The 23,888-nt window shown below is 46.6% G+C and overlaps 2 protein-coding genes across 3 annotated transcripts; both read right to left on the reverse strand.

Annotated features, from left to right (window-relative positions):
- Positions 1 to 5,707: 5,707 nt before the first annotated feature.
- On the reverse strand, positions 5,708 to 7,564 carry LOC117841525 (3-ketoacyl-CoA synthase 3). The gene has a single exon (XM_034721917.2). The coding sequence runs from the start codon at positions 7,378 to 7,380 to the stop codon at positions 5,992 to 5,994; it is 1,389 nt and encodes a 462-aa protein (XP_034577808.1). The 5' UTR covers positions 7,381 to 7,564; the 3' UTR covers positions 5,708 to 5,991.
- A 5,383-nt stretch (positions 7,565 to 12,947) lies between these two features.
- On the reverse strand, positions 12,948 to 20,964 carry LOC117841526 (transcriptional corepressor LEUNIG_HOMOLOG). 2 transcript variants are annotated; one of them, XM_034721920.2, is made up of 18 exons: positions 20,838 to 20,964; positions 20,619 to 20,651; positions 20,433 to 20,530; positions 19,037 to 19,146; positions 18,661 to 18,956; positions 18,468 to 18,543; positions 18,260 to 18,371; positions 17,560 to 17,609; positions 17,159 to 17,461; positions 16,946 to 17,044; positions 15,813 to 16,031; positions 15,578 to 15,719; positions 15,404 to 15,513; positions 15,153 to 15,302; positions 14,614 to 14,769; positions 14,402 to 14,518; positions 13,951 to 14,148; positions 12,948 to 13,454 (listed from the first exon to the last, which is right to left on the reverse strand). In XM_034721920.2, exons 2-18 carry the CDS (start codon positions 20,648 to 20,650, stop codon positions 13,311 to 13,313), a joined length of 2,412 nt encoding a protein of 803 aa, XP_034577811.1. In that variant the 5' UTR covers position 20,651; positions 20,838 to 20,964; the 3' UTR covers positions 12,948 to 13,310. The 2 variants fall into 2 exon arrangements, with proteins under 2 accessions (XP_034577811.1, XP_034577810.1); XM_034721919.2 differs by having other exon boundaries at positions 16,946 to 17,047.
- Between the last annotated feature and the right edge of the window lie 2,924 nt (positions 20,965 to 23,888).

Here is a 23,888-nt window from a genome sequence, read left to right on the forward strand (position 1 = left end):
AAGACATACGAACAGTTGATGGCCAAATATTGCCATCATTTCATGAAGCTGCAGAGAAAAGGGGTCTCATTGAGTAGACAACACATTAGATGATTGCCTGATGGAAGCAGAGTTATTTCGGATGCCATCCCCGCTGCGAAGTCTATTTGTGACTATCCTTGTGTTTTGTGAGCCCCACGACATCCGTGCACTATGGAACAGTCACCTTGAGGAAATGCCGGAAGACTATCGACAAAACGGCAAAAATGCAAGAGCGGTCGAACATATGGTATTAATGAATATCAGGGATATGTTGCAATCGCTGGGAAAAGACATACGATCATTTCCTCTTCCAAAAATCGATGAGAAAAATGACACAACAGACAATACACCTAGGAAAATCACCGAGGAAACCAACATCGAGGTGGACCCTGAGGGCATGGAATTGCCTAAACACTTAAATGACGAGCAAAAGGCCGCTTATAATGAAATTCTAACCACGGTCGACCATGATGGAGGAGGGCTATTCTTCGTAGATGGCCCGGGAGGAACGAGGAAAACTTTTTTATCCAGGGCATTGCTTGCAAGTTGCAACAGTTCGTGGACAAGGAAAAATAGCTTTAGCAACAGCAACCTCTGGTGTCGCTGCTTCCATAATGCTCGGAGGAAGGATAATGCTCGGAGGAAGGACAACGCACTCGAGGTTCAAGATACCACTAAGGATAGATGATGGGGCTATTTGTTTGTTCACAAAACAAAGTGGAACAGCCAAGCTACTTCAGGCAGCATCGCTAATCATTTGGGACGAAGCATCTATGACTAAGAGGCAGGCAGTAGAGGCACTGGACAAAAGCATGCGTGACATAATGGATATACCAAATCTTCCATTCAGGGGAAAACAATGGTATTTGGGGGAGATTTTAGACAAGTTATACCGATTGTACGAAAGGGTACAAGATCCCAAATAGCAGATGCCTCACCGCGCAGATCTGAACTTTGGAATTGCATGTATCACATGAAGCTTGTGCGCAACATGAGGGCTCAAAACGACCTGTGGTTTGCAGAATACCTACTGTGCATCAGCAATGGCACTGAAGAGACAAACAATAATGACGAGATATGTTTGCCTACAAAAATATATGTATTCCACACATGGTGGATGATTCCGAACTTGATAGACTCATCGACAGCATCTATTAAATGCACAGTGCTTGCCTAAAGGATCCAAATTGCATCACGTGTGTAGACCACATTAATCTAAAAATGATTGATCGATTCCAAGAAGAGGAGATGGTCTATGACAGCTTCGATAGTGTAGAAGATGACCCTCATAACTACTATCCCCCGAAACTCCTAAACACAATAACCCCAAATGGACTACCTCCACATATCCTGAAGCTCAAGATTATCTGTCCAGTAATACTACTCAGAAATATCAACCTAGCTAATGGACTATGCAATGGCACAAGGTTGTGGTACAAGGATTCCAGAAAAATGCAAGATGCAGAGATTGTGCTAGGATAATATTATGGGACACGAGTTTTCTTGCCTCGAATCCCGCTGTGATGATGAGATGTTCCCATTCCGTTTTAAGAGAAAATAATTTTCTGTCAGGGTAAGTTTTGCAACAAAGCACAAGGATAGACAATACCAAATGTAGGCATCTACATGCCTAAAGCGGTTTTCTCTCATGGTCATATGTCGTGCTTTCTAGAGCAACAACGGCAAAGAATATAAAGATACTAATGGCTGAAAATGATGATGACGAGGAGGACCAGAAGCAGGACAACAAAATCGAGACGTAAGAGAAGAATAAGAAAAGGCAAAAAAGGAAGAGCAAAAGCGACATGTCAGATAAGACAAAGTGAATCAAAAAGACACAACTGATACATACACGAAGAATATAGTGTATTCAAAGGTCCTCACCAAATAGGTGATGTATATCAACTGAAAAAAAAAATACTAGTTAGGCTAAAGTCTATATCTATTACTTCATCCATGCGAAATCTATTTAATTTGGTTATCATTAAGACTACATTACGACAAGAACAAAATAACAGCTATATGAAAGAAAAAAACTTATGGAAGGCATTGATTTCTCAAGATCCAATCAGCCAAAACATCCAATCAACCAAAAAAACATGTGCAATCGATAAGGGAAAAAAGGACTACTCACTAAATCCGTGAGATACTTCCGCTGCAAACATAATGCGGCTTAATACAGTTCAATGCACCAGCAAGACAGGTGAACCCAATCCACTGCAACAATGGAATCTTACAGCATGACAGTGCCTGGCGGTAACAAAAATTTCCAATCCGCGTAGATGATCCAAAACCAAAAGAGGAAGTCAGCAGCTCGATACGGATGCTGAATGCAAGTGCGACATATCTAAGGAAACATACAGATTTGGGGGAAAATTGTAAGAATGGGAAAAAAAATTGCGTATGCGCGTGGCTGTGTGTGGCGGTGACTACCTGGTATCTAGATAGAAGCAGAGTACGAAGGGAATGTCCTGCCTGGACTGTAAATCAGGTGTTGCAAGTGGGCCGAGCTATAGGCCCAAGGTGATGACATAAAGAAAAAAAGAATAAATTTGATTTAAATAAGGCTTCTACGTGGGAATAATTATGAATAAAATAACGTAGAATGTAAATAATTAAAAAAAGTATATAGATTCAGGGTAATATAAAAAATAATAAAATTGAAATTTTCTACAATTACGTTATTTAAAGTATAGCAACGCATGTGTATATTTATACTAGTTGAGTCAAAACAAGGAACTGCGGGGCCGTGCCCCGTGGCGTTCGCGTGCCCAGCTGACTGAATTACGAAAAGGAAATAAGTAAAATACTGTACTTACTTAGTGTTGGAGAGCTAGTACTGTAACCCAAATTTGTATCCAATTAGTTTTGCATTCTCCGTATCAGCTTAATATTTTTTAAAGATGTGTCGATGCTATGCATATGCACCGGTTAAATTTTACAACAATATATTTCTATATTATAAAAGTAAAATCATGTTTTTGTGTCAACATAAGGGAATGCAATGGCAATGGCAAGTAAGATGGCAAAATTCCGCCTGGGTTGGAGCGCGCGCGTGCATTCACGTCTGCGGCGCCGCGCGCCGCAGGCGCGGAGGACGACGACGACAGCGAGGAGCATCGGTTTGGCGTTTGGACTGGGGCGGCGACAGCTTCTTCTAAGACAGGCTGAGTAGCCAGTAACGCTGCCCCGGGGCCGGCGTGTCCGCCGCTACAATTCATCACTGGCAGCATTGACTACACAAGCCCCTGGCCAACACAGCACGCTCATGTATACTAGATGGAATGGAAGTGGGCCGTGTCATCTCATTCATTCATTACTATAGCTAGCTACTTCATCTAAAGTATTGGCAGCTACAGGTGACATGTCCTGGCGATGTACTAGTGTACAGCAAGTCAGCAACAATAATCCAGCTTACTTAGCCAACTGATCTGATGAAGAGAGCAAAGCCTAACGCTGGTCCTAGCACCTGCTACTCCGTGGCCGTGCACAGCGTTGCATCAAGCTAAGGTCACACTCACAGCTATGGCAATCAACGGGTAGGGCCTTGTTGCCTGTTGGTTCGACCCTCAACAGGAGGATGACTATGACTATCGAGGCAGGCGGGAGCGCGAGACACATGCATGCATGGCAGCGCATGCAGCAAGTGGTGTCCTTTTCATGCCGCGCCACTGATGGATCACACAGGAAACAGGACTTGCCTCTGCACCTAGGCATCCTTGGAAACTAAGCTTGCGCGAGCTGGCTATTAAAATCGTGTGGGGGCGATCGATCCCCAGCAGCCGCAGCGAAGCATGGATTATAGAGTTGAATGGCACCAGGGATGCAGGGGCGCCATGCACCTTTTCCTGTACTACGTGTCCGACAACTTGTTTGCTGCCCCCCAGTGCCCACACTTACCAATCGTCATCTCTTTGTCTTCGTGATGATGGTGCTGCCAGTGCATGTTTTAATTGCCATATGGGGATTATTGAGGCTCCACCCAGTTCTGTACGTTCTTGTGTCAAAACTAAACGCAAGGCTATGTATACTTAGGGCGTTCTCGGGTTCCTGGGTGGGCGAGGGTCGCCTCGCCTCGCCTCGCCCTCGCAAGCGAGCCTCGCCTTGCCGGCCCAGGCGAGCGGGAACAGCTCTCCCGCAGAAGCAAGCTTTCAGCTTGCCGGCACAGACCCCAAGGAGAGCTTGCCGAGGAACCGAACGTTGCTTTCGGTCCGGTTTATTTCCACCCTCCTAAAATTTTAGCTCCTAAAAAGTGATTAAAAAGGACTAAAGAGTCAAACACTATGATTAAAAATGACTAAAAACTTTTAGAAGGCTTCAATTTTCTTTAGGAGCTCCACCCCTCCTAAAACCTCCTAAAGTCCATCCTGAACCTCCACTGCCCCTCATTTATTGCCCCCCTCTCTCTCCCACCCTCCCTCCCGCCCGGCCCCTCACCTCCATTCCGCCCGCCGCCGGCGTCCCTCCCCGCCCAGCCCCCGCCGGTGGCATCCTTCCCGCCGCCGCCGGCAACCCCCACGGCAACCCCACCCCCACCGCTCCCTTGCGTCGCCACACGGGCCGGCCGAGCGCTCCCCCACTGGATCCAGGCGAGGGAGGACCGGGAGGGGGGGCGGTGCCGGGAAAGAAGAGGAGGGGAGGGGTGCGGTGGCCGGGATTCAAGGGGAGGGGGCGGCGCCAGCGGGAGGAGGGGAGGGGGTGGTGGCCGGGGAGGAAGAGGAGGGGAGGGGCGCGGCGGCTAGGTAGAGGGCGGCGGCCGGAGGAAGGAGAGAGGGGAGGGGTGCCGGCGGGAGGAGGGGAGGGGGCGGTGCCGGCGGGAGGAGGGCGTCGGCCGCCACTGGCGGGCAGTGAGAGGGAGGGGCACCGGTGGGGAGGAGGGTGCGTGTGTGCAGGGAAGTGGGAGGAGGGGAGATGTGGGCAAACAAGGAGCAGAGGCATAGGGAGGGTAGTATGGTCATTTTGTCACAACATTTATTATTTTTAGTCAGTTTTAGGAGGTGGAACCAAACATACTTTAGATCATGGACTAAAAAATGACTAAAACTTAAATTTTAGGAGGTGGGAAATAAGCAGGACCCCCTTACCCAGCTAAGCAAAGCAAGGTGTAGCAAGGGATCCAAGTACCCCCTAAGTAAAAGAGTAGAAGTGAGTGAAGGCTCCATCCATCAATCCAGTTGGCACTTGCTCTGTATCTGCATGGCACAAATTCAGCGAACAAAGCAGAGGCACCAAAGGACACGGGAACGGGACACTGGATGCATATAGCATAGTAGGAGTAGGAGTAAGAGTAGGAATATCCATTCAATAGCTTGGTTGTCGTTGCGCGCCTTCTCCTCTGTCGCCGACGTCCTTGTCCAGGCCCATGTTCCTGTGCCTTGTCGTCGGTTACCTTTCTCCGATTGTCATACCACCAACGCCGACCAGCTAGCGAGGCAACATTCATGAGTCATGACCACCACCACCGGATGACCGCATGTCCGCTGCATTCCATTCATGAGTAACCGTCAAGGCCAAGCCAGCGATCCATTGTTTGCTTGGTGCATGGAACAGGACATGCAGCAGGATGGTGCATCGAGAAAGAGGCTACCCAACTCATCTCTTCCGGCGACTGCTGAATCAATGGTACGTACTCAAGATTTTTCTCCATGCAAACAAAGCATATGCATGCGTTAACTTGAGGAAGCAATGCAAGAAAATAATTATATTTCAGACCAGGGGGTGATTATCAAATGTATATGTTCCTGTAAAGGTTCAAAGCCGCATATACACACATACAAGAAATATAAAATGCTTCCTGGTACAATACCACCTTGCTAGCTTGTATCTTTTTTTTTTCACGCACACCCTGCTACAAACTTCTTCCTTCTTTGCAGCAGAGCATGTACATCTAAAAGACGACGAATGGAATGGATTAATAATAACAATTGGCGACGGTGTTAATTAATCGATTAATCAACTGATGATGCATGATTAGAAGACGAAGCCGCCTCCCTGTCCCTGGATGTCGTTGACCCATCCGAACTTGTCCATGTAGGGGTTCACCAGTGTCTCCGGCGGATACTGGTCGATGCAGTCCTCCCATGCCCCGGCGTCGGCGAGGTCCCTGCTCACCTCCCAGTAGCAGCTGTTGCACTTGAACCCCGACCCGAAGGTGACCATGAGCACCCTGTCCCCGCGCTTCAGCCGCCGCTTCGCCTCCATGTAGGACAGCACGTACCAGAGGCTGCTCGCCGACGTGTTCCCCCACCGGTGCAGCGTCATCCTCGCCGGCTCCACGTGGTGGGCGGTGAGCCCCAGGCTCTTCCTCACTGCCTCGATCACCGCCGTCCCGCCGGGGTGGAGGCAGAAGTGGTCGACGCCGGTGGTGAAGTCGATCTTGGGGCCCTCCCCCGCCCCCGCCGCCTTGGGCTTCTTGAGGAGCTTGCGGAGGAGTAGGCGGGAGGCGAAGCGCGCGAGCTCGCGGGCTGGGAGGATGCGGGGGGCGAGGCGCTGGAGGTTGTCGGTGAAGGCGCGGACGGCGGCCTTGGGGAGCGCCTTGCTGAGGCTGACGCCGAGACGACCGTCGGCGTCCTCGCGGTGCACGGCGGCGGCGTGCGCGTCGTCGTGCGCGGCTATGTTGGCGCGGACGAGGCACCGGAGCTCCATCTTGGCGCGGTGCCGGAGGGCGGGGTCGTTGGTGAGCAGCGCGGCGGCGCCGCCGCAGCGGAAGAGGCAGTTCCCTAGCATCATGGACTTGTCGGTGCCGACGTACCAGTTGGGGGCGCAGGACTCGGAGGTGACGACGAGCGCCACGGTGCGGGGGCGCGTGAGCATGACGTTCCGGGCGAGGTCGACGGCGATGAGCCCGGCGCTGCAGCCCATCCCGGAGAGGTTGTAGGCCATGACGTCCTCCCGCATGCCGAACCGCCGCACGAGGCGGGACACCAGCGACGGCTCCGGGGAGAAGGAGCCCACGTTGAGGACGACGAGGTCGACGTCGCGCGCGGGGACGCCGGTCCTGGAGAGGACGGCGGCGACGGCGTCGGCGAAGAAGTCGTCCATCTCCTCGAGCGAGTCGGCGTGGGTGGGGGTCTCCTCGCGGCCCTCGAGGACGTTGCGCGGGCAGTAGGTGTGCTCGCCGATGCCGGAGTTGACGATGACCTTGAGGAGGAACCGGTACTCGGAGAGGCCCAGCCGCTTGTTGCGCTCGATCACCGCGCCGGCCGTCTCCGTGGTGACCTTGCGGTCGTCGGAGGGCTTGTGGCACGCGTAGTCGAGGAGGTAGCAGCGCGACCGCCGGCGACGCGACACGGCCTGCCACGCAAGGTACGCCGCCGCGTGCGCAAGCAGAAGCGCCGTGAGCAGCGCGAGCAGCTCCATGGAGGTGGGCCGGTTGGTTGGTCACGCAGAGTAAGTGACAGAGCACGACGCAGTGACACTCACTACTTGACTAGTAGGGAGTCGAGTAAGGTGGCTGGCTCAGCTAGCTTGGCAGGAGCAGGAGATGTGCGTGTGTGTGGCTATATAGAAGTGGAAGCCTGCGGGTGGTATGCTGTTTCGGTGGCGGTTGGTGTGTGTGGTTGCTTGGGATGGGTATACACGCACGCGCACGTATACCGCCACCAGATGGCGTATGCCCGCCTGAGATTTTGGAGGTTAATGCGGGTCGCCGTAGCTACCAGCGGCCAACTAACCGCTGGCTCATCGGTTAGGCCACGGCCGCCGTGATTAATTAAGGGCTTAATTTGCATACGTTTTCAAATATATGATGATGTTTAAATAAGTTATTGGTTAAAAATTAACTTACTTGTTCGAAATGGCTAATAATGTCATATGTTCAAAAACGAAGGAAATACGTAATTCGCCAGCTGATTTGTCTTTGACATGAAAGCTAGGCAGGCCGGCAACGGCAACGCGTTGATCAGCTTCTTTTAGCTAGCTAGCTACTCGGCTACTACTGCTTATTAGATGTAGTAATACGTGTTACTCCTCCCACAGTAGCTACGTACTTGCAGTGTGCACGCAGGTAGCTAGAAATAATCGCGGGGCGGCCGGGGTAGCTAGCTCCTGCAAGCACACACGCTATCCGTGATCGACATGCATGACGAACATGGAGCATGAGCATGGCCAATGGATGTACTGGAACAAGGCTGTGCAGTGCTTTTCTTAATTAATTTCAGCTTTTACCAGAGTCACGGTCTACCGGCCGCGGCGGTCACGTACATCAGCCGCTGTGCATCCGCCGGATACCTTTTCGTAATACCAGTACATCATACACTACTTGCTAGTATTTTGAGTTTTTCGTCCCCCAAATCAATTAAGATTTAACAACTCATTCCAAATTAAGATTCCGACCGTCAAATTTTTTTTTTAAGATTCCGACTTTAATTTTTTTCTAACAAATTAAGTTTGAGAGATATTGATCCAGATGTAAATAATAAATAACTGTGTAGGAGTTAAAATTGATTGATGCGTACGTGAGTCCCGTACATGCATGCATGATACTCCCGGCGTACGTGGACGTGTACGGAGCAGCGTAATATATATGGGCCAATAGCTAGGTGTGGTACCCTTGGGTCCTCTGACCCCAGCGCGGCGTGTGCAGTACGTGCTAGCTGCTGAACAGTGAACCCTAAGCATGCAGCAATAGCCCTGTTGGCTCCTTGCATTGGTTTGGTTGTTGCTTTGTTTGTCCGCAGCAATAGCCCTTAATTGATCATTAGACGGGGGAGTTTTGAATGTGCCCTTGTGGAGATATATTGCGTGCTTAATACTCTCCCTTATTGCTGACGCTGCAGCTAGCTAGCGAGCAATCGATCGACGCGCAATGCGATCTGGTGGCACGCCTTCATGTTCGTGTTTGGCGGGCGCCCGGCCAGCCTGCATTATTTCCATAACACTGCTACATTATTATCAATCACCGATGAACGAACGCAGATGCAAAATGGTGTCAGGCAGCTTGAGGATGGCTAGCTTTAGCTATAGTGGGGCCGGTATACGTACGTGAGTACGCGTACGTTCGATTCAATCGCCCACGGATGTACGTACATACGTTGAATTTTTTTTTAAAAAAAAAGGAGTACGTACGTTGAATTCGGCTGGCATTTCACCACCCATGGATCACGTACGTACGAACAGGGGCACCCATGGATCACGTACGTACGAACAGGGCAGGTGCGCTCTAGACCGACGGTGGCGTGCAAGTTCGGCCGCAGATTTCGATCTTGTACCGGAAAGGGGGCCGCTCTAGCTACCTCACGAGAGGAAACAGGAGCAACAAACATTCATCGCCTCCGTCCGTCCTCCTCCCGCCAACAAGCAGTTACGTTGGCAGCTGCGATGAACATGCGCATGCAGCGTATAGACCTTAGACCAAGCATGCACACGCGCACAGATCCAATAATGCATAGCGAAACGGAGCTGGCTGGCTGCCGGTGTAAACCTGTCGGCAGAGACCGGCCGGTACTTTGCATGCTTTCTAGCGTGTCTGAATCCTGCGCGGATCTCCTCCTTCCATCTACTAGCTCCTAGCATTGGCCGGCCGGCGATCACCGTTAAAGATCGACGAACGAGGGGACCATTCAATTCGTTCGCACAGATAGGTCGTTGGTCCCTTCTTCTTTTTGATCAGCCCGAATGCATTGCTTTGCTATAGCAAGCAGATGCATCGGTCACGGTTAGCTAGATCTTGCATTACTCAAGGGCTCAGGAGCTTGGCAATTTGGCATTGGTTTGGGGCCTTTGGGCACTTCAGCTTCGCCTCCTCACCCAACGTTCTCTGCCTTTATTTCCCAGCTAGGTTGTTTGCCCGTCGTTCCTGCCCTTGCTTAGCTTGTCCAAACTTGGTCCCTTACCATACATCTTCATTCGCCGGCCCCAAGCATTAATTTTTTTCCCCCAGATATTTTAATTTATTTGCTTTTTCTAGTACAACTTGTTGATAGATATACGAAAAAAATGTTGTGTATCCTTTTCTCTTCAACTACAGTATTGTAGGTAGAGTATTGACTTGACGTTCCTTTTCGACCCTGCATGGAACCTCTATTTAGTGTCCCTTGACTTTATAGAGAGCCTCTCGTTAGCAATAACTAGTCGCAATGCAAGGAAATGCAAACGACAGGCCTCGACCGTGACTCTTGCATTAACACCAGTCGCAATGCAAGGAAATCCAAACGTGCCGGCATTATATTGATCGATGTATACATGGACGACGAACCCCTATACATTGTTCATCGATCGATCTTATCTCCCGGATCGAAGAAGAAGAGCCTCTCGATTCAATTCGTTGGAGTCAATTTCAAAGAAAGCATCAGATTTGGACATGCATAGACAGATGAGATATCCTTGAATTGCTCCCGAACAGGAACAGCTATGTGCAAGCATGCAGCTAGGTCGTCTCTGGGCGGCTGTGAAGTTACTCCTGTCACTTTCCGATGTTCCTTCCCTGGATCAAGTTGCAAGCTCGATTGCTTCGACATCACTCCTGTCATTGGTTTGGTTTGCTCTGACTTTTTTTGTGCATTTATCGATAAATAATGCAACTAACGACGCATATCAAAATCTCGCCCGCAAGATCACACTGAAATGGATGATGCAGGGTTGTTGAAACGTACTACAACAGCAAACGCTCCATGAAATGGATGATGGAGCACATTAACAACGGTCCTACCCGGCCCCTCCCTACTTATACCACTGTGGACTACAGTGTATCATACCCGCCAGGAAGATTTTTTTTTTTACATGTCTTCACATTTCATAGGGTGAGCTGGCTTTTATTATGCTTCTTCTAACGAACGCTGTCACCACAAATCGAATAATCGGCCCCAAATTTTTGCATCGCCCGACGAGTGAATTCCAATGGATGGGTGGCACACAAGCCAAACCGATGGTCAGAGCAGTAAGTCAGCAGTAAATCAGCGTGCAGCGGCGGCGGCAACCCTACGGCAGAGCAGAGCAGAGCAGGCACCCAGATCAGGATCAGATGCGCTCTCATTTACTGCTGACGAGATTACGATGTCGATGCAGCGGATGCGAGTACGAGGGCAGGGTAGCAGAGCCAACCTCGGAAAGAGGGGACCTAAAAGTCAAAAGGCTCTGAAACACTGCTAGGCTCTGCAGGCACTACCCTGCGCTAGGGTTAGGGTTTGCAGGAAACATCCTGAACCTTACCTATTCCCAAGGTAAAAACGGCGATGGATATCCCATGCAGTTGCAGCAAGGAAGAAGAAAGCGCTGAGAGTTGTGCCTCTGGGCCGGCCCGAGGACATCAGAGGGGCCCTCTCGCATCTATCTGTGGGTCGTCCACGCTGGGCCAGTGCAGCAAAATGGGCCGCGTCCGGCCTTGCAAAGATTTACACCGAACAAATTCCTTTTTTGTAAATAAAACACAGAACAAAAATTTATTGGCACTTTGCCTCTGGATTATGCTTGCGCCCGCAAATACTTGCACGATTAATTCTTCATCGCTGCAGGTTACACACATCTATTTCATGGTGGCGGGACGAGGCAGCAGCAGTAGACCTGCATGTCGGGCTTGCCGTTGCAGAAGCCTTTGGGCTGCAGCCCGATCCGGGCGCAGTACGCCACGCAGCGCCTCAGGCTGCACGGCACCATCACCTCGCACTTGGGGTCGTCCTGTGGCTGTATGGTCACCACGTCGTTCCCGGGAGCGTCCCTGGACGCGGAGCAGGCGGCAACAGCAAGCGCTACTACTACCATGGCTGCAACAGGAGCCAAGCGCCTTGACGCTGCCATCTCCTTCCACCGCTCCTTCTCTGATGAATCTGGTTTTCTTTGTTCCCGCTAGTACTTATATATGTACAAAAAAAATACAGGATAGCCTTGTTACCCCAAGCATGGATGCCATTAAATGCGTGCAAAATCTCGAATCCTGTATGCATATCTCACCCATTATTGATTGAAGAGGTGTTTATATGCTGGTACGTTAGAGTATCTGTGTGCATTGATCGCCGTATCGAGAAAGGATCGACGAGATACCGGCAGCAAAAAATACTACTACAAAACAATTATTCATATACTGGAATGGAACAGAAAGATCGTGTCCATTGATTGTGGCCGAAGGACATCTCTAGAACTAGACCACGACGACGTTTTGGACGGATCAGGCGGTCACGACGGGGCAGCAGCAGTAGAACTGGAGGTCGGGCTTGGCGGTGCAGAAGCCCTTCTGATGCAGCCCAGCGTTGATGCAGTACTGCGTGCAGTCCAGCACGTTGCACGGCACCATCACCTCGCACACCGGGTCGGCCCGATCCCTAGACGCGGCATCACAGGAGGAGGAGGAAACGAGGAGCGCCACCACCATCGCGATAGCAAACAGCGACGGCGCTCTTCTGGTTGACACCATCACCATTTGGCTGGCGCTGCAATTTGCTCTCCCCAGTCAGTGGTGGTGTTCTTTCTTGGTGAACCCTCTGCTTTAAATATGGCCTTGCTACTGCTGGGTACTGCCATTTTGTTAACAACATGTTAAATGCCTAGATTTGTCTCATGATTCCTCTCCATTTCTACCATCCTTTGGCCCATTGGCGATCGAGGTGTTATATGCAAACCTTAAAAGCCTCATATGTTTTGCATTGATCACTGTGATTTTAGCAACCTGAACGAATGAATACTAGGCACAAATAGGAAAAAAATTAATTCGTTCATTTTTACCGGAAAATTTTTTCGTATTTACTCCGCTGAAGCAGGTTCTGAATTGCGTTATTTACGTCACACAGCATGTCAGCACTAATTTCCCTTTTTCTTAAAAAGAAAAATCAGACCGTCCTTTCCATTCACCGCGAATCAAAATTTGCAACCAGCTTATCATTTCCAAGATATCATCCTAATGGATTCCGGAAAGAGATTGCATTATGGGGCGCATTGCAACACAAGTAGATCAAACACACAGCTGCAACAAGACGCAAGTTCCCAACGAACCGTCAGAGGCCAATTGCAGCGAGTTTCAATTGAAACATTAAAAAGTTACATATGATACATCATAAATAAAAATAGAACAGGCGGCCACCTTTCAGCCAGTGTTCTATTCTTTTTTTTTTCCCTGAGCTACACAAACAGCCTATCAGGATAAATACAACACATCCACAAACTCGCTGCAACAAGCACTTAAACAGCTCAACCATGACAGGCAACCAGCTACTGCTACTACTACTCTTCCTTATTTGCCGGAGTATGAGTACAACACAATTGCCCACGACACCAAGCTCACCCACATTTTATGCCTCGATCGGAGAAATATCAATTACCCGGTAAAGAAAAGCTACCTAGATTCATTATTGTTGTTTTTGTTATTTCCACACCTTGACGGAGTTATCATGGCTTGCAGAAGCTACCATCCCTGTCACTGGTGACTGTGCCAGCGCAGCAATCAGACCTTCATGAGCTTGTACTGTCAGGCTCTGGTTCTTCACCATGTTCCATACCTCGAGAGACTGCATGATCAGAATTTTAGTGAGAATACTTCCAGAGACATGTTAAAGACCCATGCGACCAGAGTACACCTTGACCCTGGAGAAGGGACAAGTGCTACTGCTAACAAAACTTCATTCTAAGATTTGTTGGCAATTTACCACATTTATTTCAGTTTTACCCTTCATCAATTCTATCCTTTATAAGCTAAGATTTCTAGGTAATTTTACCTCATTTGTTCCAGTTTTACCCTTCATCAATTCTATCATTAACTAAATTTTTTTTCCATGTCTCGTTTCCCAAGTGCACTTTAGATAGGATTAATTGAGGTCAGGATGATCCTTTCACCTCACCTCCTAAGTTCTTGTGCCCCACACTAAAATGTCAAATGCATTTGTGATCAAAGGGATTAGGAATAAGCTTCCAACAAGTTTTGCAGTACAAACATACAACGATGTACACTTCCTCAAAATGGGTCCTTGGTATCGATGGCTAGGTTCAATAAAGTCACAAAATTACCTGGTAGCCTCCAATAACCAATAGACTGGTATAGCTTGGGTGGAACACACAGGAATGGAACTTGTTGCCATTGGAGCTAAGCTCATGAATGCACTCTCCTGATGATATTGACCAAACCTTAACTAGGTCCTGACTGACGGAGGCAAGATATTCCCCGCTGTTGTCCCAACACACTGACTGCACATCAGTGTTATGACCCTGAGAATACAAATCAAGTACTTCAGGTTCACATCATATGGAAAACCCCCAATTAGTAAAGCACAGAAAAAGAGAGGAGCTTCATTACTCCAAAACAGAGAAAAAGAAATACATCTTAATACAGTTATATACCAACAGTATGTTAAGGAATTTGAGATGTGCATGTGCAGGGTTCTAGAGAAGGAAAATGTAGCGCAGGGGAACTTTTCGAACAAAAGAACGAGATGTTATGCTGGGTATTCACAAACAGAACCTGCAGAGTGTATTTTTTCCCATGTGTCTCGATATCAAATATCGAAACCATGTTTTCAGCAGCCGCGGCTAAAAATTGTCCAGCATTAGGTTGAAACCGAACTTGGGCAGTACCACCCTGTACAAGGAAGACAGAGTCGGACAAAACTATGAGTTACTAAATTCATAGATTCTTTCTCCACACACCCATAGGGTAGAAGGAATATCAACAACCTTTATGGCACGCATACACGTAAGCTGGGTCACATTCCAGTACCGGATTTCACCATTGCCATCACAAGAGCACAGAAGATCAGTTTTCTTTGGATGGAAATCTAACGATGTGACCTGGAAGCTATGCCCAGTGAACGTGTGCAGAGAGAATCCAGGCTGCAAAATATATTTTAGCATAAGCAATACTGTACCAAAGGCAAGGCAAGTCAAGTCACACAGATGGCATATTTTACCCATTATATTGGTGCATTGAACTCGGATGTCATAGTAGAAAATAATTTCAAGAATGCAAGATTTCAAGATGTCATTATATTGGTGCATTGAACTCGGATGTCATAGTAGAACATAATTTCAAGATCAATACAAAAGGGGGAAAAGTTATTATTTATATTCCAATTCATTCATGCCATGGTTGGATCTTGTTACCTTTTGTGACATGGGGACAATATGGATTAGTTGTGATTACATTTATGGCATAATTGAAACGTTGCTATAGGAGGTATAATATCCTTAAAACCTATCATGGACAAGTAACTTACATCTGCAGCGTTCCATAGTTTAATAGTTCTATCAAAAGATGATGTTGCCAGGTGATTAGAGTTAGGCCTGAAACGGACATCGGTAATAATACCGCCATGCTCTTCTGACGTATACTGTGTCTGGAAATTTTCCATGTTCCAAAGTACAGCCTATACAACAAAAATAAAGTACACCAGTCTCAGAAACATCAGAGGTTCCCAAAAAAAGTGCCACTTCTGGAACCAAAATCATAATTGCATGGCAGTTTTACCTTCTTTTCATGTCCAGCACTAGCCAAAATCTTGCCATCTGTAGAGAAGTGGCAGCAAACAACTTTGCTGTTGCTTGTGCGCCAACAATTAACCTCACTGAAAGTAAAACCTAGAAACAAAAGGGCCTGTCATTTGATGCTTGCAAAAACAATCAAGAACATCACAGATATTACCTTTCGAAGTGGTTGGATTAGGCTCTGCGGGACTTCTTTTGAGTGCAGCAAAAATATCCCTGGCATCTCCATCGTCATTGGATAAGAAGGATTCAACATTATCATCCAAAGAGCCCACATCACCAAACTGCTCAAGATCATCCTGTCACATACAGCAATCGGGTTACCAATCCATATCATATAAAGATTGTATACATCCAGGGGTATACTTTAAATTAAGAGTAAAAGCTCTAACCATTTGATTTGAAGAGGAGGCAAGTCCAGTTCCATCTGCACCATACATCATTAAATTCTTCGGAACATGGCGCATATTACCAGCCATTCCAAGTCCATCCCCAGGCGTATGTGTGGATGGTGTAGATGGTGGGGAATTGGCTGAAGGACCCACAGTGTTTCCTGTACCGGTACTATTTGCTGGTCCTGATGATGTAGGCTGCTTTCTTTTTCTATTGTTCTGGAAATAATAAATAATTACAGAATAAGGAGCATGTAAGACAAATGGCAAGCATATCAGTTCTTAATAAGAACCGAATTGCAATAACTCATGCAATTGAAGCAAATAAAAGGATAAATATCTGAGTGCTCAGTATTAGTCATCTCAAAAAGTGAAATACTTTTCCAGGGATCATAGAGTATATGCACTCGTTAAAGAAGACAAATTCTATGTTACAGTATGCAAATTTACATATCATGTTCTCCAAACTATCTCCAATGTATGAAAATGGCAACTTTACTCTTTTCCAATTAGAGTAAATACCATTTTGATTTCTTTGGTCAATTTGGCCTCAAATAAATGCAAAAGTGGGGAATATTGCAAAAAGAAATGTGACATGAAGTCCTAACAGTAGACTACTAGAAACATTCGATGTCATGAAGTTTGACTCAGCTGCAGAACCAGGCCTGCAGCATTCCAAACAATCCCCCCAGCTGATCTCAGCAGCTTTAACCATATTGTATATAAAATACAGTGAATATATGCATATTCCTCATGCGTCGCTTCTGTGTGGCATTCCCTGTTGGCATCATTTTCAAGAAAACAAAACTTCCCCCATCAACAATTTCATGTCATTTCAGCATCTTCTTAAGAACCATGGAATTTACGAAGAAGACCATAGTACACTCATGGAACCACCCCCGTTTTGAGAAGAATGGCAGGATGCAAATCATCACTGCACCATCTAGTGTGCTTTTAAGGCTTTCGCAGATAAACATCTTAATTCCATTGGCACTCTATATCTAAGTGTTTCGCAATAAGTTCGAATTTGTTGATAGAAGTGCAGCAGTAGATGCACAAGGGGACAAGCCCACATGTGAGTCAACAACCAAGAATAGAACATGAAATACATAGGTTGGGCGTACTGTCAGTACCTGCTGCATTTGTTGCTGCTGGCTCTGCTGCTGTTGCTGCTGCTGCTGTTGGTTCTGCTGCTGTTGTTGAAGCTGTTCCTGCGGTTGCTGTGAAGATGTCTGCTGCATGTGGATACCTTTTCAGATATAGGGAGATCCCAACAAACTAGAGCCAGAGAATATACAGATTTAAAAGACAAATTCAATGAAAGCACACATCTAAAGCAATCTGACCTTTATGAGATACTCTTGGTCTGGTCTGACTTTGGGTGAACTGGATTGCATAGGGGAACTAATACACCCATCAGTTCCAGCAGGTTGCCCATCTTTACCATTCAACCCACTCCTGGTCAGCGCTGTAAGTCTACGGGGATCAATATCCCCATAATTAGTTGAGTTGCCAAGGTTCCCTTGTGCTTGGGCCTGTGCTAAGTATTGTTGCTGCTGCTGTGGTGACATAAGTTGGAACTGTGACTGTGTTGAAAGAAATGGCTTCTGCATTTGAGCACCTAGATTCGGCCGCAATTGATCAATTCCCTGTAAGATGGTTGCACGGATATTCAAAGGCGGTCAGATTCCAAATAAAAACATGGGTGTATAAGGTTTTATGTTTTTGCTGCTGCTGCAGAGCTTACAGTTAACGGCCAGCCCTTCAATGGTAAACCACTCACACCTTGGTTCAGTCCTGTTGAAAACAGAAGGTATCTCAAAAACAAGGAGCAAAAAGAATGTGAAATATATGATAATCTTGAAATGAATGCTTCACATTATACAAAAGAGTCTCCAATCAATCAAAAGAAAAAAAAATTGTAGCTCTTTACCAATAACTTGCAAACATATCCATCTGTTACAGCATTATACTGTGGTATGACACAATCTAAGCCGTCAAAGTAAATATAACAACAAAGACTTTTAGTGATAGTAAGATAGTAAGAGGGACATGGTTCAGCAGGCATGTGGGAAAAAATATTATTTGAGAAGTGCTAATATTGTTGTTGTTGCATGCAGCCCAAGCAATTAAAATTTGTCCATCAACACCACTTCATATATTGTAAATGCTTGACGATGATGGATAGATTTATCTGGAACAGCAGTTACGTAATATTATAGTTTTGTTTGTACTTTATAATTATATTAGGTAGAAACTAGTGCTTAAAGCTATGTTTGGGGGACCGTGTTGATGTCCAAAATGTCGCTTATTTCATCATTTGTGACTGGTGGGCATATGTACCTGCAGCGATAAAGGCCAGGTGTTCTAAATAAGGTGCTCCTATATCGGAGTGCTAGCTTTAGCGACATAGGTGGAACTCACAACAGACGGGGGAAAGGGCTCACCTGCACCACTCAATCCAGGTTTAGGGTGAATTATTCCCTGTCCATATAAGGATGATGGATCCATGGGCAAAGATCTCTGAGGCACTCCCATGTTACCTTCGCCCTTAATATCCTGTTAGAAAGAACACTCAGGTTAGCAGCGCATACATTTAGTTAACTAGTGGAAGAACTTGCAAACTGAATAAACAAGATGGAACCAAGAACCCACAATTGTTTGCTGATTCCGAGCCTGGATTTGCTGAAGAGTGGTAGACACATTTCCAGGAGTCCCCGGAACTAATTGCCTAATTCCACAAAATGGTAAGTTGTGTGAGTACCGCAAACATATCAGTTTTTAGCTTAACCTTTTTTTTTCCTTTTGCAAAAGTGCATAAGAGAAAAATTGGGGGTTGGTGGATCACCCTGCATGGTTTGTTGCAGCTGACTTGAGAAGAGCCATTCTACTAGCATCAAGAAGCTGTGATCCCTCAGAGTCCATTGAATGTGGGTGCTTCAAGCGTTCTTCATACATCTTGGCAGCTAAAACACTAGCTGTTGATGGCCCCAAAATGCCATCAGAGTTTAAAGCGTTTATTGGGCCATTAAGTGAAGGATGGCTAGCATTAGTTCGCTGAAGTTGAGCATGTCTTTGCTGCATAAGTTGCAGTTGCTGCATCTGCATCTGCTGCTGGTGCTCTCTTGCCTTTATTTGTTGTGCCTATATATCCGACAGAGATTTACAACCAGTGAGATCAAAAACAAAAACAGATGCATTGTAATTAAGCAATCCCAAGCTACCTCTAGATATGCCGCTGCAACTTCAGAATGCTTCTCATTCGTCCTTGCTATGAATATATCCCAAAAGACAGACCACCACTCAAAGAGAAACCCTCCAGGAGCATCAATTGCTGCATTGCACTTAACAAGTCAGTATGACATAATGATACTTCAAGTAGGCTACAAAGTCTTAGTCCCAAAGCAAGTTCGGAAGGCTAGAGATGGAACCCAACAAAGGCCATGGAAGAGCATAAAAAATAGGTAATAGAAAGAGTAGCAGTAACTACAAATAGCCTATCTCATGGTTTGGGCACATGGATTGCTAATTTCCAGGCTCTCCTAACCAAACGTCCAACTATAGTTATTTGGGTATATTCATATTCCATCTCTCGAATCTCTCTGTACTGCCTCTTCACATGTAAGGTTTCATCCACTCAAGAACAAGCGACAAAGTAATTATTGAACTATTTGAACCTTCAGGAAAACCTTCAACACGAGCAAGACATAGCATGTTTGAGATAATTTGATTGAATGGCACTGGATAAAATATCAGCAGCATTTAGCAAATCATCAGTAATAGCTTATTGGTGAGTAGGGTCCATACAGATGCATCATGTTTGATGTTATGAATGCTACTCATGCAGCTTCCGCTTTGCATGCATCTGCAATCTGCAATCCATCCATACACTAACACCATGCACTTCACAAGTACAAATGTGAGCTATTATCTAAATCAGTATGCTTCGAGGCCAAAAAAACGAGGGGGGGGGTAGCAGATATAAAATGCACTATTGCGTTTGGAATTCTAAATTTATTGCATTTCAACTAGAGCACTCTTGACAGCACAGCAAAAGGTTAGTTACATCACAGGATGCATCGATTCCCGACTCCATCAAATTCATGTGCATGTTCATGCAAAAATCTCATAGCACGCTGCAAATCCACTCAATAACAATAGCTAATCTACAACCATTGTGTGTCTGGATAAGAAAATAAAATCACATGGTTTCTCGCGATGCTATGCACCCCATTTCAGTCTTCACCAGCTCCTCTTTCAGTCTCAAAACCACCATATTACTTTAGAACTTCTCTGCCAAATAGTCCTCAAAACTCTCCAGCCCCCTTCAAATTTTACACCATATAATCCCATTTGGCTGAAAACCAATCTATAGACAACTCAGTAGTATCCCATGCCCTACTTCACCCCGCCCCCCCCCCCCCCCAAAAAAAAAAAAAAACAAAAAAAAAAGAACTATTCCATACTGGCACTCCTATTTTAAGCTCAAAACTGCCACTCTACTTCAAAATTCGAATTCACGCCCCAGACAATAACTAAACTCTTGTCGCGGTCAAAACGTAACCCAGCACAAATGCGAAAGGGCGAAGGTAACAAAAGCGGAGCGGAGGAGATGATTACCGACTGGATCAGCAGCAACCTTCCCCTCCGCCATGAAGGCCTTCGCTGTCGTCTGCAGGTTCCTCTTCAGCAAATAGTCATAGATATACACGTCGAGCCTGCATCACAAGCACGAGAATCGATCAATTCCAATCGAACGGGAAAAAATCGCAGGAACCAACGGGATGACACATCAAGGTGACTCACATCTTATCCGCTTCCCAATTGCTCTGCGCCATTCTGCATTGGTGGATCCAGCATAGGACATGGGTGCACACCCGATAATTTTGCAAAAAAATCTGAGTTAGTAAGTATACATGTATATACTGTAACTATGTCAGATCGAACACAATCACGAATAGCTACAGTAGGGTTTCGGGTGCTCCGTTTCGCGCAGCAGGAAGGGAAGAGAAGAGGCGGGCGTACCTGGTGGGTTCGTCCCTCGTCGCCGGCAAAGGATCCGGCGAAGGGCGAAGACGTGGTTCGTCACAGCCAGGAAAGGAAGCCCGACAGAGAAGAGAAGGTGAACCAGTGGAAGGGGGTGGGGGCGAGAGAAATAGATATGATACGAGGGGTGAACGCGCTTATTGCTCATAATTTTTATCCGATAGTAAGTGATCTCTTTAATATTATTACTATCTTTTTATTTGGATAATAAAATTTCTTGGCCCGTTTTTTCGTTTAAACAATTAAACCATTCTTGATTTTTGAGTATTTAAATGAGATTTTTCTGTGAACTTTAATTTTGTTTTTGCGCTTCTACAAAAGAGATAACAAAGTCAAAAATATTTTATTTTTATCTAGTAAACATTTTTTATCCACTGGTTCAATTCATCCAACTCAGAATAACTGCAATAAGTAGTCGGATAAAAAAAAAGGAAGCGAGCGAGAAGGGATCCATTACCGGAGTGGTGGGGCCGTGGAGGCGTTGAAATTTCTTGGACGAAGTGTGCACACTGCATTGGTGTAAGCTCGGACACTCCGTTGGTGCGAGCTCATCCTCGCTCGTTTCAGCCGAAATCGTTTCGGAATAAGTGACGAGCAGTTAGTATTAGAGAAAGAGAGCGGACGGAGAAAAATAAAGATAGGGAATAGGCAAGGATACAGAAGCAGCATCAGTACCGGTTTGAGTCTAGTAATTTATCGTCAAAGCGAAAGGGAAGAAAATGTACCAACATAATAAGATGCATTGATGAATAAGAATTGTTGATATATTGTGCTAATTCGAATCCTTTTTGCGCTATGATGTTTGCGTGCATCCTCAATTCTCCAATCTCAGGAGTGATATCCAAATGCGGGAAAAAAAAACTTTCTAGAAGGTTCACATACATCCGAATGCGGAAACAAAGTCGATTTAAAAATCACAAGTGCTCGAGTCCACGGAATAACTTGCTAATACTAAGAAAGAGACGCATCCAATAAATACTACGAGTATGGAGATGCCGAGATAGAGACATGCTATCCCCTTTTCTTTCCTTTCTTACATTGAAAAAACTCGTTTTCTTTTCACATTTGCTCGGAAGAGATAAAAAAAAGTTGAGATGTGTAATAATTTATGATGTATGTGAAATAATTTGCATTTGTTCTTAAAATTTAGATACAAGTAACAATCAACATTTAGAGGGTGTTGGGCTTCTATCATAATATTTTTTGAAAAGAAATATGTGGGAATAACGATGCTTAGTTCGTGATACTCTAAAGATTGAAGGGTCATACTGCGATTTGGCATATAGAGGTTCGGAACCGAAGGGGTAGGCTCGGAGGCGTGGGGATTGGAGTACTATTTGATTAGGTTCGGATTACATGATGGTGCAGGTGCACGAGCAAAACACCAAGCACGGAGCCTGACCAATCACATGAACTGAGAAGATGACGTGGCCGCGAGTGGCTGGGGAGGTGCGGTGCTCGCTGTTCGCCATGGGATTCGTGAAAGGATAGGGTGAGCTGGTTACCTTTCACAGTGACGATGTCTCGCACGTTCCGTGTTCCTCTGAGGCCCCGGCTCTTTGTTGCCTCCCCTGCGTGGCCTAGCCGCCTAGGTGTGGCGATTTTGTCCGTGGCCTAGCGCTTGCGCAGAGCGTGGCCACAGCGGAGGCCACAGCCAGAAGCGGCGCAGAAGAGGGGACACGATGCGGTGGCCGGACCGGACGGTGAGGCCACTCAAGGCTGCTCTGGGGCCTGCGTGTTTACACGGCAGTACAGCCCGGAACAGCTCGCCCAGCGAATCCCGTCCGTCGATCCTGCGCAGGCGGTCCCGATCCGCGCAGCTCGCCGTGGACGCCGCGAGCCAGCCGTGGGGTAGTTGAGTGGAAACGGAAGACGGGGAGGCGCGGTTCGGCGGTTAGCTTACGGCGCAGCGCGCAGGTGAAGAAAACATTTTACTATTCGGATCGGTCATTTTCTTTCCGTTGTCTTCCTTGTTTCTTCCACGACCAGAGAACACGTTTTTTGGCTGGCGTGTTAATGCGTGACGGAATGGGACCGGGTGATATTTTTTTATGGTGGCCTTTTGGGCATCCTGTTCGTGTTTCCACTGCTCCGTTCTGTGGGCGATTAGTCGAGCGACTAGTCTTCTCTTACCTCACGGTTTAGAGGTTGATTGGGTTGGTGCTGGTAATTTTTGTACTTCCGATGTTGTGATAGTAACGGCTTGCCTCGCCTAGGTTAGCAATATCCTATTCCTATCACTCTATTGAAGGACTCGGCATCAACCATTTCGCTTTACTAAGGCTTGTTTGGAACCTAGTAGGAATAGGAAAATATGAGAGATGTAAACTAAGTGCGGTCTTTCTTGTAGTGGAAGTTAGTTTGAATCGGCGCTATACTTTAGAGGTAGATGACACGCCCATCAAAGGGAAGCATCTGAAATGGCTTCGTCAATCCATGATCAAGATCTACTAGCTAAATCTTTTAGAAATAAATAGACTTTGCATGTATTTATAGAGATGAGCGCGTGTATAATTTTTAAACTTGTTTCACATTGTCATCTAGCGCTCAAAACTCTTAGAATGAATGCAAGGATCAACAAACTTGTTTAAGTGTGATACTCAAGGTAGGAAGTATCATAATTGGAAAAAAAAACTTAGTTTAGGTGGCACATAAACATGGCATTTGATATGCAATATACATGATTGCAACGACGGTATCAAATTTATACTCGAACGAATGTTCGTAAGCGTTCTCTCTCGCGACCCTTCTCTTTTCCCCGCTACAGTAAAGAGAGGTGAACCGGAGGCGAGCGCTGTTCCGGCGCCAATCTCTCCGGTCCCCCCTCTTCTCCGGTGGCCCCGTCGGCGCCGGAGAGGGAAGGGAACCGGGGGATTTGGTTGTCCGGCTGTATAGCTCCTAGTCTAGCCTAGATATAGATAGAGTAGCTTAGGGTTTCCCGGGATGTCGCCGGCGGCGATGTCTTGCGGACTTGTCTTCCCCGGAGGCAGAGACGGAGATGATGGCGGGTCTCGCGTGTTCTCCGACGCT

Source organism: Setaria viridis, chromosome 1, assembly GCF_005286985.2.
Source record: "Setaria viridis chromosome 1, Setaria_viridis_v4.0, whole genome shotgun sequence".
Taxonomy (NCBI): Eukaryota; Viridiplantae; Streptophyta; class Magnoliopsida; order Poales; family Poaceae; genus Setaria; species Setaria viridis.